Consider the following 14,482-nt stretch of genomic DNA (forward strand, 5'->3'; position numbering starts at 1 on the left):
CCTTCAATATACGTGTTACATTTCCTGTGGCCCTTGCAAGTCAAAGCGGTCTATGCATGGTTTTCTGGGAGCCTTCAAAATTCTACAGCCTTTGCAATATAGATATTCTGGAATATTTACATACCCAATAGGGCTTGTTATTAGGATTAATTTGTAATCTTTTACAGTTTTAATGCATTAATAAGTAAACATATTGGGATGGGCTTATAATAAATACAACAAAGCTTTATGTGTACAGGCATGAAATGCTCCCCTCCTTTAGATTAGCCAGACTGTATAGTGCTGACTCTCCTACATATTGTAGTAATGGGTCCTTGTAAAATTCTGTAAGCACTAGTGGGGACTGACAGAGCATATAGTGACTAATGAAACCTTCCTTGAAGTAAAGTTTTAGCATCACTTAAAAGTCAGATGACTTAACTTGAAAGGAAGCACAATGCTAGATTTTTGAGAAATGAGCAGGTAGGCATTATTTTCTTTCAAAAGATAGAATGAGGGGATACAAAATTTTGGGGTGTTAATTTAGATGTAATTTATGAAGCTTCTCACTTTGCAAAGAATTATGGTGTTGCAATATTTCAGCAATGTGTCGAGAGAGCAGAAAATGGCTTCTCAAAGCTCCTGAAGTTATTGCCCGGATGAGGAGATACAGCTATGTATTTGATTGTTGATTTAAATACCAGCAAAACGTCATACATATATCAGCACATCATGACTGTAGTCCTGGACTGCTGTATGGCTTCTCTGTGGACATCATCATGTTGACTGCAGGAGTGTGTGGGGGGAGGTTATTAACAGTGCTGAAAGCAATCATGACGGGGCAGGATGTTTGATGAATGCACTATTTCAGTTTAGACAGGAGCAGTAGGTCTGAAGGTGGGTTTATCAACAACGTATTGGGCCAGTATTTAGAAAGGATGCCCACTGCCATTCTAACCTCTGTAGCATCCCAAAAAGTAACAATGCAAGGGTCCCTATTCCCCCAACCTCTTCACTAATACTGTGCAATACCAGATCAATGAGGCATGAAACTGCTTGTCTCTCTAGGATGTTGCAGGAGAAACTTGACCTAGCTTCTATAACTAAGACATGGCTGGAATAAAATGTCTGTCCCAATTAACTCCACCCATATTTATTTATTTATAGTCTGCCTTTCTCACAGACTCAATGTGGATTACACAGTATAAGTCAATCTGTTCAACACTTGGGACATTCAATTGTAGAAATTTGAAAACAAGCATAAATAGAAATACAGATGTGAAATAGTGCTGAAACAAAACACAAGCAATTTGACATGCTATTAAAGCATGCAGAAACTACCCAGTAGGATCATACCTACATCAACAGACAGTACTCAGTAATATAGTATATATAGCAATATAGTTCCTGCTCCTGTACCAAAGCAGCTCTCTGAGTAATTTCTTTACAGTGCAGACCCATTAGCTGTGTAAAAAATCTCTCCTGAATAATTCGGTTTTGCATAGTTTGCAGAAAGCCAGGTGAGTGGGAGCTCTCTTCAGGAAGGCCATTCCATATGGTGGGGGCCACCACAGAGAATGCAGTCCTCTACCAACCCTGCACAGGTGACTGGAAAGGGAGTCTTTCAACTTTTACAGACTCCCAATTAAACTATAGCTGGCATTGATGGTATGCTCCTTGCATTGGAGACTAAGGAGAGATTGGGCATTCTGGCTGTTTACTGGCTGCCAAACTCCCTACTGCGTGCCCTCTTGAGTTGGCAGAGGTGCTTTTGAATGTTCTGTTCTGGGTGACTTCAACATTCCTACTGAGCACTCCTCATCAAGGCCAGTCCAGGATTTTATAACCTCTTTGGCTGCCCTGAGTTCCTCCCAAATCATGACAGGTCCAACGTATGAAAGAGGTCACACCTTGGACTTAAATCTTTTGCACTGATCCTTTGAGGAGAGGTCTTGTTTCAAGGCTGCAGATTCAGCCTAAACTACATACTGACCTCTGTGTACTCAAGGCAAGGGTGAATATGGCACCAACATCCTGCAAAAACGGGAGGCCTGTCAAAATGGTCTGTTCATGGAGACTCATGGATCCCTCTGGATTCCAAAATTCCGGGAGATTTTAGGATTTCAGACACATGTTCTTCTGAAGCAGTTATCCATCCACCACTAAAAAATAAATCCCCACAGAAGAATGATGTGTCCAATTATCACCCAAGTCTCTAATCTGCCTTTCCTGGGAAAAATAATGGAGAAAGCAGTAGTTAACCACCTCCCAGTCTTCTTGGATAACTCATGCTCTGGACCCTTTTCAGTTTGGTATGACGCCAGGCTATGAGACCTGATTGATGACCTCTGATTGAATGTAGACAGAATCAATGTTTCTTTGCTGTGCCTCCTGGGTCTGTCTGCAGCCATTGATACAGTAGATCATGTTCTCCTGATCTGCCACTAGGTGGCAAAGTCCAATAGAAATTCAAAAACGAGTGGAATTTCTTCAGTCTGGGAAGAGACAAGAAGCCACCATGCCTTTGCTTGTTGCTGGCACTCACAGTGTTTTAAAAACACAGGTGCCATGATGGAGCCTGAAGCAGGAACGCAGATGTGAGAGTAGCCTGAGAGCAGTCACTGCCACATTGCCATGCAGTTCTGCTATCAGTCCTCCTGTTGTCTTTGGTTCACAGGTCCCTCTGAAAGAACCATACATATACTCCTTGTGTAATGGTGTAGCGGAGCAGAGATCAACAACCTGGTGCCCTGGTGTTGTCTCACAGTTTAAGGAGGGCTGTGGCTCGGAGATAGAACATCTGCTTGGCACGCAGAAGATGCCAAGTTCAATCCCCCAGCATCTCCAGTTCAAAGAATACCCTGAAGGTTAAACCCCCCCCCCTCAAATAATAAAAGCAGCTCCTGTATCTTTAAGAATACACTCTATGGCCATTGCTGGGCAACCACAACAGTACTGCCAGTTGAAGCCTTAGTTTTTGTCAGTAAAAGCAAGGGGAGGGGAGGGGAGAACTCTTTCCAGGGCTGTTTTGGCCTTTGAGGGAGGACATGTTGGGGCCAGGCCCAACGGCACATACCAGGCAACTGGCCACCACACAACCTGGATTGCCCAGATTCTAGTCCATCACATTAGCCACTAAAGAATTTGATGAGTCTGAAAGGGAAAGAGATCTTGGGGTCATAGTAGATAGCTCTATGAAAATATCAACCCAGTCTGCAGCAGTGAAAAAGGCAAACCACACAAGGGATTATTAGGAAAGGGACTGAAAAGGTAAAAGCCAGGCCCCGACCCCCCGCTGGGAGCTTGAGGGGGCCTAGCAACCCTAGACTGAGCGTCTGGGAACCTACCTTGAGAAACTCAGTTTGCATCTCTGCCAGGATTCTAGTGCTTCGCAGCTCCGCGCCAACTTCAACTGTCATCTGAACTGGGGGGGGGGGGGGGAGGAGACTGGAGGTATAACTTTTCTAGGAAAACTTTGCTTTGGCATTCCAGGCAACTACTATGTACAGTGTGCTTCTAGGGAGCTTCTAATAAAGCTCATACAGCTGAGTCTGATGAAGTGAGAGTCTGAGAGAATCCCCTAACCAGGCCTGACACTAGGTTCAGAATACTTTTACCTTGTCTGGTGGTGGCCAAGTTTTGCCGCTCTGCAAATAGGCCTTGCTATTGGAAGCAGTGAGTTTTGGCAGTATCCATAAATCAACTTCTTAGGAATTTTTTCCCCTGTACTTTTTTTACTGCACAAGAAAAAATCTACTAATTCAGGTGCACTACACCTACCAGACCATACTTTTTGACATGTAGAAATTCCTGTGTAGAGCGCAGTCCAAGTGCATTAAGGAAATGCTTCCTTAATTGCTGATACCATTACCTTTAATTGTTTCAGGGAGACAAGCAACCCTTGATCCCAGAGAATCATGTTCCAAGGGAAAGTGATCAAATTCTGGCTTCCCAAAAGCTGATATAAGCATAAAGCAACCCTTTTAATAATTTCATCAAGCGAATCTTGGCAGCCACTTGTATAAAATCTGAATACAATACTAAATAACACTATAATATGGTATGGAAGAGAGTCAAATGAATATGGATGCAGAGCGCTTCCTAGCCTCCCATGTCCTGGAGAGTCTATGTCAGCCTATATACGTCTTATTGTCTCATTGTTCATGATTCTCATTCTCACAGCAATCCTGTGAGGTATGCTAGTTCTTTGCCCTGTAAATGAGATTAATAGTGGAATGGAGATATGAACTTTGTTGTTGGTCAGTCCTTATTTGATTTGATTTCTATTCCGCTTTCCCAGCAAGTGGGCTCACAACATTTTAACATGTACAATAAATACAATAACATTTTGTAACAATATAAAAATAACACATAAAATGCACATTTTCCCCCACTGCCTCAGCCTAATAACCCATGGGGCGGGGTGGCCAGTTACAGATAGTTACAGAACCAGAGGGGGAGCATTTACTCCTCCCCCCTCCCCCATGATAGGCCAACACAATACCTTAGGTGGCCCGCCCGCCTCAACCTCCATATGCCTGGCAGAACATCTCTGTCTTGCAGGCCTGGCGGATAGCAAATCTAGCCGGGCCCAGGTTGCCACAGACACAGAGTTCCACCAGGTTGGGGCCAGGACCGAGAAAGACCTGGCCCTGGTTGAGGCAAGACGAACCTCCCTAGGGCCAGGCACGAAGTTACTAACTCTTATAGTGTGACTGGCTATTTAGTCTGCAGGTACTGGGAAGAATCCATTATGGAAAGTCCTACCTCTTTCAGAGTGGAAAATCTTCCAGATTGGAGAAAGGATTCTTATCCATATCTTGTGATGTGTACCAAACCATTATAGACCACAGCAGCAGGGTTATTGGAAAGCCAATTAAAAAATGAAGTTTTAATCTTCCATGCTAATTCAAGTTAATGACCAGAAGAATCTGATTCACACTTTTCTGGGAGCAAGTTTGACTAAATTGAGGAATACTTTAGTGCATAAGGATGCCTAAATGTGAGAAGGCTACTAATCACTTGGTGTGTGTGCAAGATTCTGTATATAAATGGTGGTACCTACATGCTTCTTCCCACACAAAGAGCCAATCCTGGCTTTCCTCTGGCCTCCCTGGAGCAGAAATAGCCTGGAGTCATCATTTTCAGACTTGCTGGGAGTATGTCCATTCAGAAATATCTGGATTCATCATAGAAGAATGATGGCCTTAGCACTTCCCAATATTCTTAACCCCCCACCCCACCCCAAGCATGGCTACTATTTTGAATACCAGTGACCCTCTCAAAATTCCATAGTACCCAGTTTCAGCAAGATTGGGGCTCCTATAGCCTAGTGGTTAAGTTGTTGGATTGCAAATCAGCACTGTGCTGTACTGACATGAGTTCAGCAGGTGGCTTTGGGTAAGCCACTCTCAGCTCCAGCTCCCCAACTGTATTGTGAGGATAACAACACTGACTTTGATCAACACTGAGTGGGGCACTAATTTGTTTAGAAGAGAGGCATATAAGTGCAGTTGTTATTATTAAACAGGGCACTGTTACTTAAGTCTTCAAAGCAGCCACAGAGGGTGGCAAACAGATTGGTCAGAATCTGTCCCAACAACACTGCCTCCTCCCAATTGTCTCAAAAAGGTATTTGATCTTTGTGGGAAGAATTACAAGATACTGATCAGAGCTCTCTGGTATTACATCCAATTTGCTCAATTAGCAGCAGCTCTCCACGATCTAAGGCAAATGATCTCCTGTTCTACCACCAAATATCTTGTTAACTGGGGATGTAATATGGGATCTTCTGCACCTAGTGTATGTGCTCTACTACTAATTTATGGCCTTCTCCATTTATCCCCCAGCAGCTGATGATTCAAGAATGGATCAGAAACTATTGTATCACATTCTTTTACAAAGACAGCACAAGCTAGTCAGACCAATACAGACCTCTTATGATTCATTTTTCAGTCTTGGATATTTCTCCATGCATCCAAAATTAGGGCTTTTGAGAATCCATTCTGTAAGGGTACTGTGGATATTCGTTTGTGGTAAAATGAAAAGAGGAAGCTTCACAGCCGTAACTGAGTGGAAAGGCAGGATACAAACATTTTAAATGGCTAAAAATGGCACTTGTAAAGAAACAGGCTTGCTTTGGAGTGGGTCCTGCTTGACACCACAAGTCAAAACGTATTATGGGTATGCTTGTTAATTCTGAGTGAGCTAATTTCCAGAGATTTCTCCAGGCTTGTTTCTGTACCATGTGCAAGTCTGAAACCATTACAGTGGGAGGATGGGAATGGACCATTGGATACTCACCGTGAAGGGTCATCCTCCTCTGAGGAAAAGAGGACATCTTGATGGGTGATTCCCACCCTCCATTCAGGGAGGCAGAAACAAGTTTTCTACTTCCTGTCTTCCTAGAGGGAGTCACCCGTTTTTCAGTATTGGCAACTCCGAAAGCAGTTATAGTGTCATAATTATGAATACAACACTCTAGAATTGAATAACAAGGAGAAAGGTGAATAACAAACATGTTAAGGGGAAACAACAGGACAAGAGGTAAATTTGTCAGGCAGAAGAGAGTGAAAAGACAATGACTTGGGAGAGGCAAGATGTCCTCCTTTCCTCAGAGGAGACGGACCCTTCACGGCGAGTATGCAATGGTCCATTCTCCCTCTGAGGTGGAGGACATCTTGATGGGACCTCCCAGAACAATGTTCCTATTTTCTGGGTGGCTCATTGTCATCTGGTCATAAGATATGTTGTAATACTCTTCTGCCAAATGCTGCACCAGCTGAGTCGTAAGTGTTCAGCTTATAGCGTTTAACAAAGGTAGATACAGACAACCAAGTAGCTGCCTGGCAAATCTCTGAACTGTAGCATGTCTGGCAAATGCTGTGCTAGTTGCAGCACTTCGTATTGAGTGAGCACTAATCCAGGTACATCATCCAGGCACATGCAGTAATGCTAGCTGGTATGTCTAGTTTTTGAATTTTGTGTGCTTTAATGCATGCCTGGAGGTTACTGCTAATGGCAGTAACCTCATTCCTTTATTCAGTGAGGATATAGAGATAAGCAAGGAAGCAGTTTTCCAGATTCACTCTGTTTTATAAATAAATGCTTTTAGAATAAGTCTTATGTCCAGAGTATGCCACGTTTCTTCCTTGGGATGAAAAGTATTTGGTCAACTGATAGTAGACATAATTCTCCCTTAGCTTTACATTGGGTTGATCAAATTCTTTGTGAAGGCCCTTGATGCCATCGAGAGGCCAAATGGAAGTACTCTGAACTGTAGATGGAGCCCCCTTGCACAGAAATGGAGGAGTCTTCCGTGCCCAGACAAGATTGGAATGTGGAGATACGCTTCCATTAGATCTAGTACAGTAAGGTACTTTGGTGTAGGTCGGCCCTGAGACCCATGAACAATAGATGCCAGAGGCTGATCCTGGGACCTTCTGCATGCAAGGAAGGTGGTCTGCCACTGAGCTATGGGCCCTTCATTAGTAGGGATTCTGTGATGGATCTCGTCGTCTCCAGTCTGAGATGCCTCAGTTTGATGAACTTGTTGAATATTTTAAGTCTAGTATCGCCCTCCAATCTCAGTTCTTTTTGTCACTGTGAAGAATATGGTGTACACTCCTTTTCCCCTTGTCCTGGGGGGGTGGAGGCATGAGAAAGGAGGAATGCGCTTACCTGTAACAAGAGTGCTGTTTATTTGGACTGAAGAATTCAGTCTCTGTGAAGTCAAAGCAACAGTCACTATGAAACACACAGATATCTGAAAAAGTAAACTGAACTCCCAAAAACACATAGCAAATAAATGTTAGTTCTTAAGGAACCACTGGGTTTTTATCTTTTCCTACAAGGATGCAGTCTACTATTAGAGATGATCAATGGCCTGAATTCCTAGCACTTCAGCCCATACCCTTTATGCCCTAGGATAGGGTTAAACATATTTCATGCTCCCTTCAAGGGAATGGCAGAGAGGTCATAATGACCTTTTGATCAGTAGCTTAAAGGAAAAATTGCAACAGAGAATTCTGGTTCTCACATAGACTAACAGTTTATAGCATTTGCTGTCTACAGAGGATGAAATAGAGATGAAGTGCTATTTAATCTGTAGAACCTCAGCAACAATAATAATGACCACTGGAACAAAGAATACATTTGCTAAAGGTTACAGCAGAGGCCCTACCAGTAGCCAATTCAATGAAAGTTTGTGCATCAAGGACTTCTTGCCCTGGGGCACCCTTTCTGAGTAGAAGATGGTTGTGTTTGTCTAACCCCCAGCTTTCAGCCCCAATGGGGGCTCCAAGGTGGATACAACATTTCACACCTTTCCATTCTATCCACACAACAAACCCATATGGCAGGCCAGGCCTAGAGAACACAATGGGCCCAAGGCCACATGCTGGCCTTCCAGGGAGAATGGCATGAGAATTTGGATCCTCCAGATCCCAGCCCAACACTCCAGCCACAACACCAAACTGTCTCTTGTTAAAAATAGTGTCATACAGGAAAGATTCCAGAGATAGGATGAACACAATTGCAGGGAGAACTCTTTCTCCGTATAGGCAATTGTAATGTTGTGGAGTCTGTTTCATGTTGGCCCCAGGATACTAAAAACTGGAGCAGTTGCAATCCAGTCCAGGGTTTACTCATGTTTGCATGAGCTGGTTGAAGGCCTGCTAGGCCTTGTATTCTTTGTTTCTACTGAATAAAGTTACTCTGTGCTGGTAAAAAGAGATTGAGAACCTTGGGGAGAGCTAGCCCTATTCCCTGGATGAAAAAAAGGGTGTGAGCATATATGGAACCAACAGGGGGAAAAAACTTCACTATCTGCATAAATTTGTTTCGCTTTCTTTTTCTGGTACAGGTTTCCTTTCTAGCTGTCTCAAGATGTCCTCCACCTCAAGAGGGATAAAGGGCAGGGTTTTTTCCAGCAGGAACGTGGTGGAACGAAGTTCTGGCACCTCTTAGAAATGGTCACATGGCCGGTGGTCCTGCCCCGATCTTGCCGCTGGAGAGGCACGGAGGGCAATCTAAACTCCCCTTTGTTTGGAGATCAGGGGGCAGGGCCACCAGCCATGTGACCATTTTTGCCAAGGGCGATGTAAACTTTTAAAAACTCCCCCCTTGCTCCAGCTGACCCAAAGTGACGTCATTGTGCGGTCCCGAGTTCCACCATCTCTTTTCCCAGAAAAAAATCTCAGCAAGGGCATAGCATTCCATCTAGGTTTGCCAGCCTCCTGGTAGTGGCTGGAGATCTCCCGGAATTACAACTGGTCTCTAGGCCACAGAGATCAGTTTACCTGGAGAAAATGGCTACTTTGGGGGGTGGGCTCTATGGAATTATACAATGTCAAGGTCCCTCCCCAAAACCCACTTTCTCCAGGTTTCAGCCTCCAGCTGTCCAGGAATTTCCCAACTTGAAGCTGGCAACCCTAATTTCATCTGATTTATTGTCGAAGGCTTTCACGGCCAGAGAACGATGGTGGTTGTGGATTTTCCGGGCTGTATAGCCATGGTCTTGGAGTTGTAGTTCCTGACGTTTCGCCAGCAGCTGTGGCTGGCATCTTCAGAGGTGTAGCACCAAAAGACAGAGATCTGTGTCACAGTCTGTGACACTGAGAGATCTCTGTCTTTTGGTGCTACACCTCTGAAGATGCCAGCCACAGCTGCTGGCAAAACGTCAGGAACTACAACTCCAAGACCATGGCTATACAGCCCGGAAAATCCACAACCACCATCTAATTTCATCCAATTAGCTTATGTGAACTGTTTCAGTTAACAGGAGATGCTGGGGCAATGCTCTTTGGCCGTGAGTCGCAGCGTGTCATCACCAAGCTGATTTGCCAACAAGATCACCCCATGTTGCTAGACAATATGGGATAAAAATTCTCACTGATATTGGGGCCGAGCCTGGACCCTATCCTTGGCCATCTGGACTATGTCTTGAAACCTGGAAACTTTGAGGCTGAAAGCTATGTTAGACTGACCAAGTCTGTCAGGTATGATTAGGAACTAGATTTAGCTCTTTATTTCTTTACATTTTCTTTCTGCACTCTAAAATTGTTTTCACCATATTGATATGTTTTACATTTATGTGGTATTTCATTGGTTTGTGGCTTTAATCTGAAACTAGGGTCTAGGCCAGTTTGGCCCTCTGCACATCTGACATCCAGGGTCTAGGCTTGGAGCTTCATTCTTCAAATTCTGGATAGAACTTAGTAGAACTGGTAGAACTGGTGGACTGAACTTGGAGGCAGGAAGCCCTTTGTGATGGCTCACTTGACCCAGGGAACTTTGGGAGTTCTTGAAAGCATCTTTGAAAAATTACACTTCATCATGAAACCATCATGAAACTCAAGAGGTTCCCCCTCAAGACTCCAACCAGTTAGAGCTGCTTAACTTCAGGATATCTATTATGTGTGTCAATCCATAGTATCAGCCCACTAAAAAGTTGTTCTGGACACAATTGCCCAGAGTGCAATTTGTTAAGTGTTGAATGCATTGGAAGTAATGAACAGTGTTACCTTTTCACTGGAAATCAGTATGCACAATACCTTTCATGTATTTGCAAATAGACCTATTGTTTCACTAAATTAACAAAATTTGAACAGTTTTTTTAAAAGCATAAAATTGGTCTATGGTCCCCAAATGTTAAGCATGCTGTTTTCAATCAGTAGGAAGAGCAAGTGTCCAGTAGCACCTATAAGACAAACAAAATTTGAGGTGGGATATAAGCTTTCATGAGTCACAGCTCACTTCTTCAGATCTGAAGTGAGCTGTGCCTCATGAAAGCTCGAACCCTACTACAAATTTTGTTAAGTCTTATAGGTGCTAATGGACTTTTGTTTCTTTCTACTGCTATCCATCTTGATCTGTTTTCGATCATTTCTGGATTAAAGCAAAGACAACTATTAATGTATCTCATTCAGCTTAAATTAAAGCTATCTCCTTTACGCATTAAGGATCTGAACATTTACTTACCATACAGCAAGTTAAATAGCCCATATAATTTAACTTAGAAGAGGCAATTCAATCAGCTTGGTACACGAACATATGAAACTACCTTATTGTCTGGTTCATCCAGTTCACTGACTCAAAATCTCAGGCCAAGGACTTTCCTAGCTTTACTATCAGAGACTACATAATGGAATTGAGGATCTTGTGTATTTAGCCCAGTCTCTCATGAAGCTGCCTTATACTGATTCAGACCATTGGTCTATCAAGAGCTGTAGTCTACAGGCAGACAAGAGTTTCTCCAGGCTCTGAAGCAGAAGTCTTTCACATCAGCTGCTACCTGACCCCTTTAACTGGAGATGCCAGAGACTGAACATAGGACTTTCTGCATATGGACCAGATGCTTTATTTGTGAAGCCACAGTGTCCACCGATCCAACCACGCCAACATGGACTTAAAGGCTCATTCCCTTGCACACTCATTGATGTCATATGTCATCACCTACCAAGAACATCCCTGGAGATTTCATGCTTGTAAATTGCTATCTAGGTAATAGAACAAAGGAATCAGGGCAGGGTTCTAAATGACAAAATATACAGGAGCAAGCAGAAAAGCTATTTTGACTACATTAAATTCTTATTTAATTCTCCAGTAGATGACTGGGGAAGGCAATGGCAAACCCCCCTGTAAAAAGTCTGCCAAGAAAACATTGTGATGCAACGTCCCCCCATGGGACGGTAATGACTCGGTGCTTGCACAGGGGACCACCTTACTTTTTAAAATTCTCATGTTGTTCATCCTGATATTTCAGAAGACAACTGGAGTTAAGACACCACAGACCGGGAATATATTAACAGGTTTTGTCCAGAATAATTTCTATTTTGGAATACACTATGTAATAACAATTTTAGTACTATGGACTTTGAAGTGGGTTTTACATTGGCTGTAGTTTGTGAGAGCTTGAGAATATATACTAGATACCACAAGACATATGAATTTGCAAGGCACTACACACATTTACCTGGTCATTCTGCATATTGTCCACTTAGAAAACTCTGCATATTCACTATATGCAAAATTTTCACATCCTTGACCAGCCAATGTACAAAAGCTGCTCATGTTATACAACGGCCAGTATTTATATGCATTTCACTTATTCACATCAACCACAGTATCTTCATACTTTGATTCTCAATATGCTAAGCTGGTTAGCAACCAGCATGCCTCCGCCACCCACCTTTACAAAGATTTGTTTCATCAGGCTGTGGCAAAAGCTTTCATTAGCTAATAACAGCTGCTATTATTAATTCAAAAAGTTGTGTGAAGGTATAGAAATCTAGATACAATATTCTGGACAGACAGGAAGGCTTCTTGTAGCACTTCCAATTCCAAATGGATAACAAATGCACAATACAACTAATTATGATATTCAAATTTTATATAAAAGATGAGCACTAATCATCTACCCTCATTTTCTTTAACAAAGTCATAGGAATGATTTCTTTTTAAATTGGTGACACAGTCCTGGGACTGCAGGCAACATCAAGTCAACTGTCCCATGAAAACCAAGATAAACAGACTGGAGTTTGATATACAGAACATTCTGGAAAAACGTTAAGCAAAGGTAACATTGATACTGCCAAGTGGGTTTTTTTTTTTTTGGTCATTTTATATACTATTTGAGAAGTGCCACACACAGTTGGGTGAAAAAATATAAGATGGCAATGCTGAGCTGGCCATCTTTTAAAGATACATATTGAAAACCTAAAGTTTAAAGAACCATTTTGATGAGCAACTGTCTTGATGTCATGCAGTGGTTACAGATGCGTATGTTGCAGATCTTTATGGGATTTTTTTCTTCACCTATTCTACTTGAACTCTAAAGGTGATCAGAGCATTTTAATCCAATGAAAGAATAAAGCCAAGGAAAGGAAAATAAATGTAAACCAAGTTTATTTTGCTTTTTAAGTAGTGTTCTTAAAGCACTACAGCATGGTAAACAATGTAAATTAGTAGAAGTCATCTCAAAAGCCAGAGTTGTTCTTTTAATGAGCTTGTTAAAAAGATGCAGCCTATTCTAACAGGATAAATATTTTAACCATTTCACTTCGAGTTAATGAAGGCTCACAAATGAGCAACACTCCTCATTGAGGAAAACAAAAAGCTGTTGTCGACAAAGCGACAGCACACACACAAAAACAAAAAGAACTGTGTAAAAATAACTAACTGTACTGTGTTCCCGTAACTTTTTTCCAAGTTGCTTTACAATGGGATGATATGCACATGATCTTGCTGCAAACTTGCCATATGACTTGCAAATACCAGTAAGCCTAGCCTTGCCACTCAGCCTCAGAGCTGCTCCTGTCTGATGATGCAGCACTCATCCTCTACTCAACAATTAATCTGACGGATTTACTCATTATCCTTTTCTTCTAGACTGCAGGGCAGGCTAGAAAGAAAGTGATCCCTAATTTTAAAAAATCTGTGTTCTAACTGGAAAAATGTATAATTTTTGCAATAGACTTTACAAGTTATATGTTTTGCCTCTTTTACCCTTAGCCACAAAATGGGCATGAAGTGTTTTATTTTTAAAATGCCTTAATTCTCAACTTCATGCAAATCTAAATAAAGATGACCAAAACAAAAAAAGCTTAAACAATGGAAGGATATTTCACAGAAAATTTCTTATACAAAAACACATAAGAAAAAAGGGCCACTAGGTGACATCTTAAATTTACAAATTGGCATCATTTTGGTCAGCAAATATCCAAGTCCTGTTTCCTTCTACAACAAAGCAGCTGTACAGAAAGAAAACAGTCTAACTGGTTATTTTTAATCACACATTTCCTCAGGAATTTCATGTGGATTAAGGATGCCAGGGACAGACATCTGAAGTTTATGTTTCTCCTCTTGAGCCTGTCGAAGAGCTGTTTCTCTTTCTTCCAGGAATAAGTCAGATGTATCTTCACCAGCAAATTCCTACAGAAATAAAATTTTAAGCCATTATAATCCATGGATAGTGACGCCTACAAAATCTTATCAAAAAGTTTTTACAGAATGTCTAAATAATCTACATTGAAAAGTATCCTCACTGTTGTTTAAATTCTCTGAGACAGTTATTTCACATTTTAGACAAACATCCCAGTTTGCACACCCACCCACACAAACCCCGAACGGTAGTACACTATACTCTGCCAGTGATTGTAGCTCCTTTCAACATTACCATCCTCAAATTTCCAGCTCCCAACTGCCCCTTATGACTGGAACATGTTACTACCTTTCTGCATTTTTCTTCTATTCCATGAAACCTACTGAAACTAAGTTTGGGCCAATTGTCTTTTCATATCTCAGTTTAGACTGCAAGCTCCTTTTCATCTACCCTTATTCCAAGGAGCTTAACACGGTTTACATAGCTCCCCCTCCTCAATTTTATTTATTTTAATGACCCTTTCAAGCAGGTTAGAGTGAAAGAATACTGTAAGCCCAAGGTCACCCAATGAACTCCATGTAGTCATATCCTCATCATATTAGCTTTTAAGCTTTCTCGATG

The 14,482-nt window shown here is 42.0% G+C and overlaps 1 protein-coding gene across 1 annotated transcript in view; it reads right to left on the minus strand.

The window, feature by feature from the left end:
* Nucleotides 1-12,868: 12,868 nt before the first annotated feature.
* XPO1 (exportin 1) overlaps nt 12,869-14,482 on the minus strand; it is a 41,062-nt gene continuing 39,448 nt past the window's right edge. Inside the window, exon 25 of the mRNA XM_054987590.1 lies at nt 12,869-13,911. Coding sequence (XP_054843565.1) covers nt 13,765-13,911 — 147 coding nt within the window. The 3' untranslated portion in view covers nt 12,869-13,764. The remainder of the gene's footprint in view (nt 13,912-14,482) is intronic.

Source organism: Eublepharis macularius, chromosome 1, assembly GCF_028583425.1.
Source record: "Eublepharis macularius isolate TG4126 chromosome 1, MPM_Emac_v1.0, whole genome shotgun sequence".
NCBI classification, from domain to species: domain Eukaryota; kingdom Metazoa; phylum Chordata; class Lepidosauria; order Squamata; family Eublepharidae; genus Eublepharis; species Eublepharis macularius.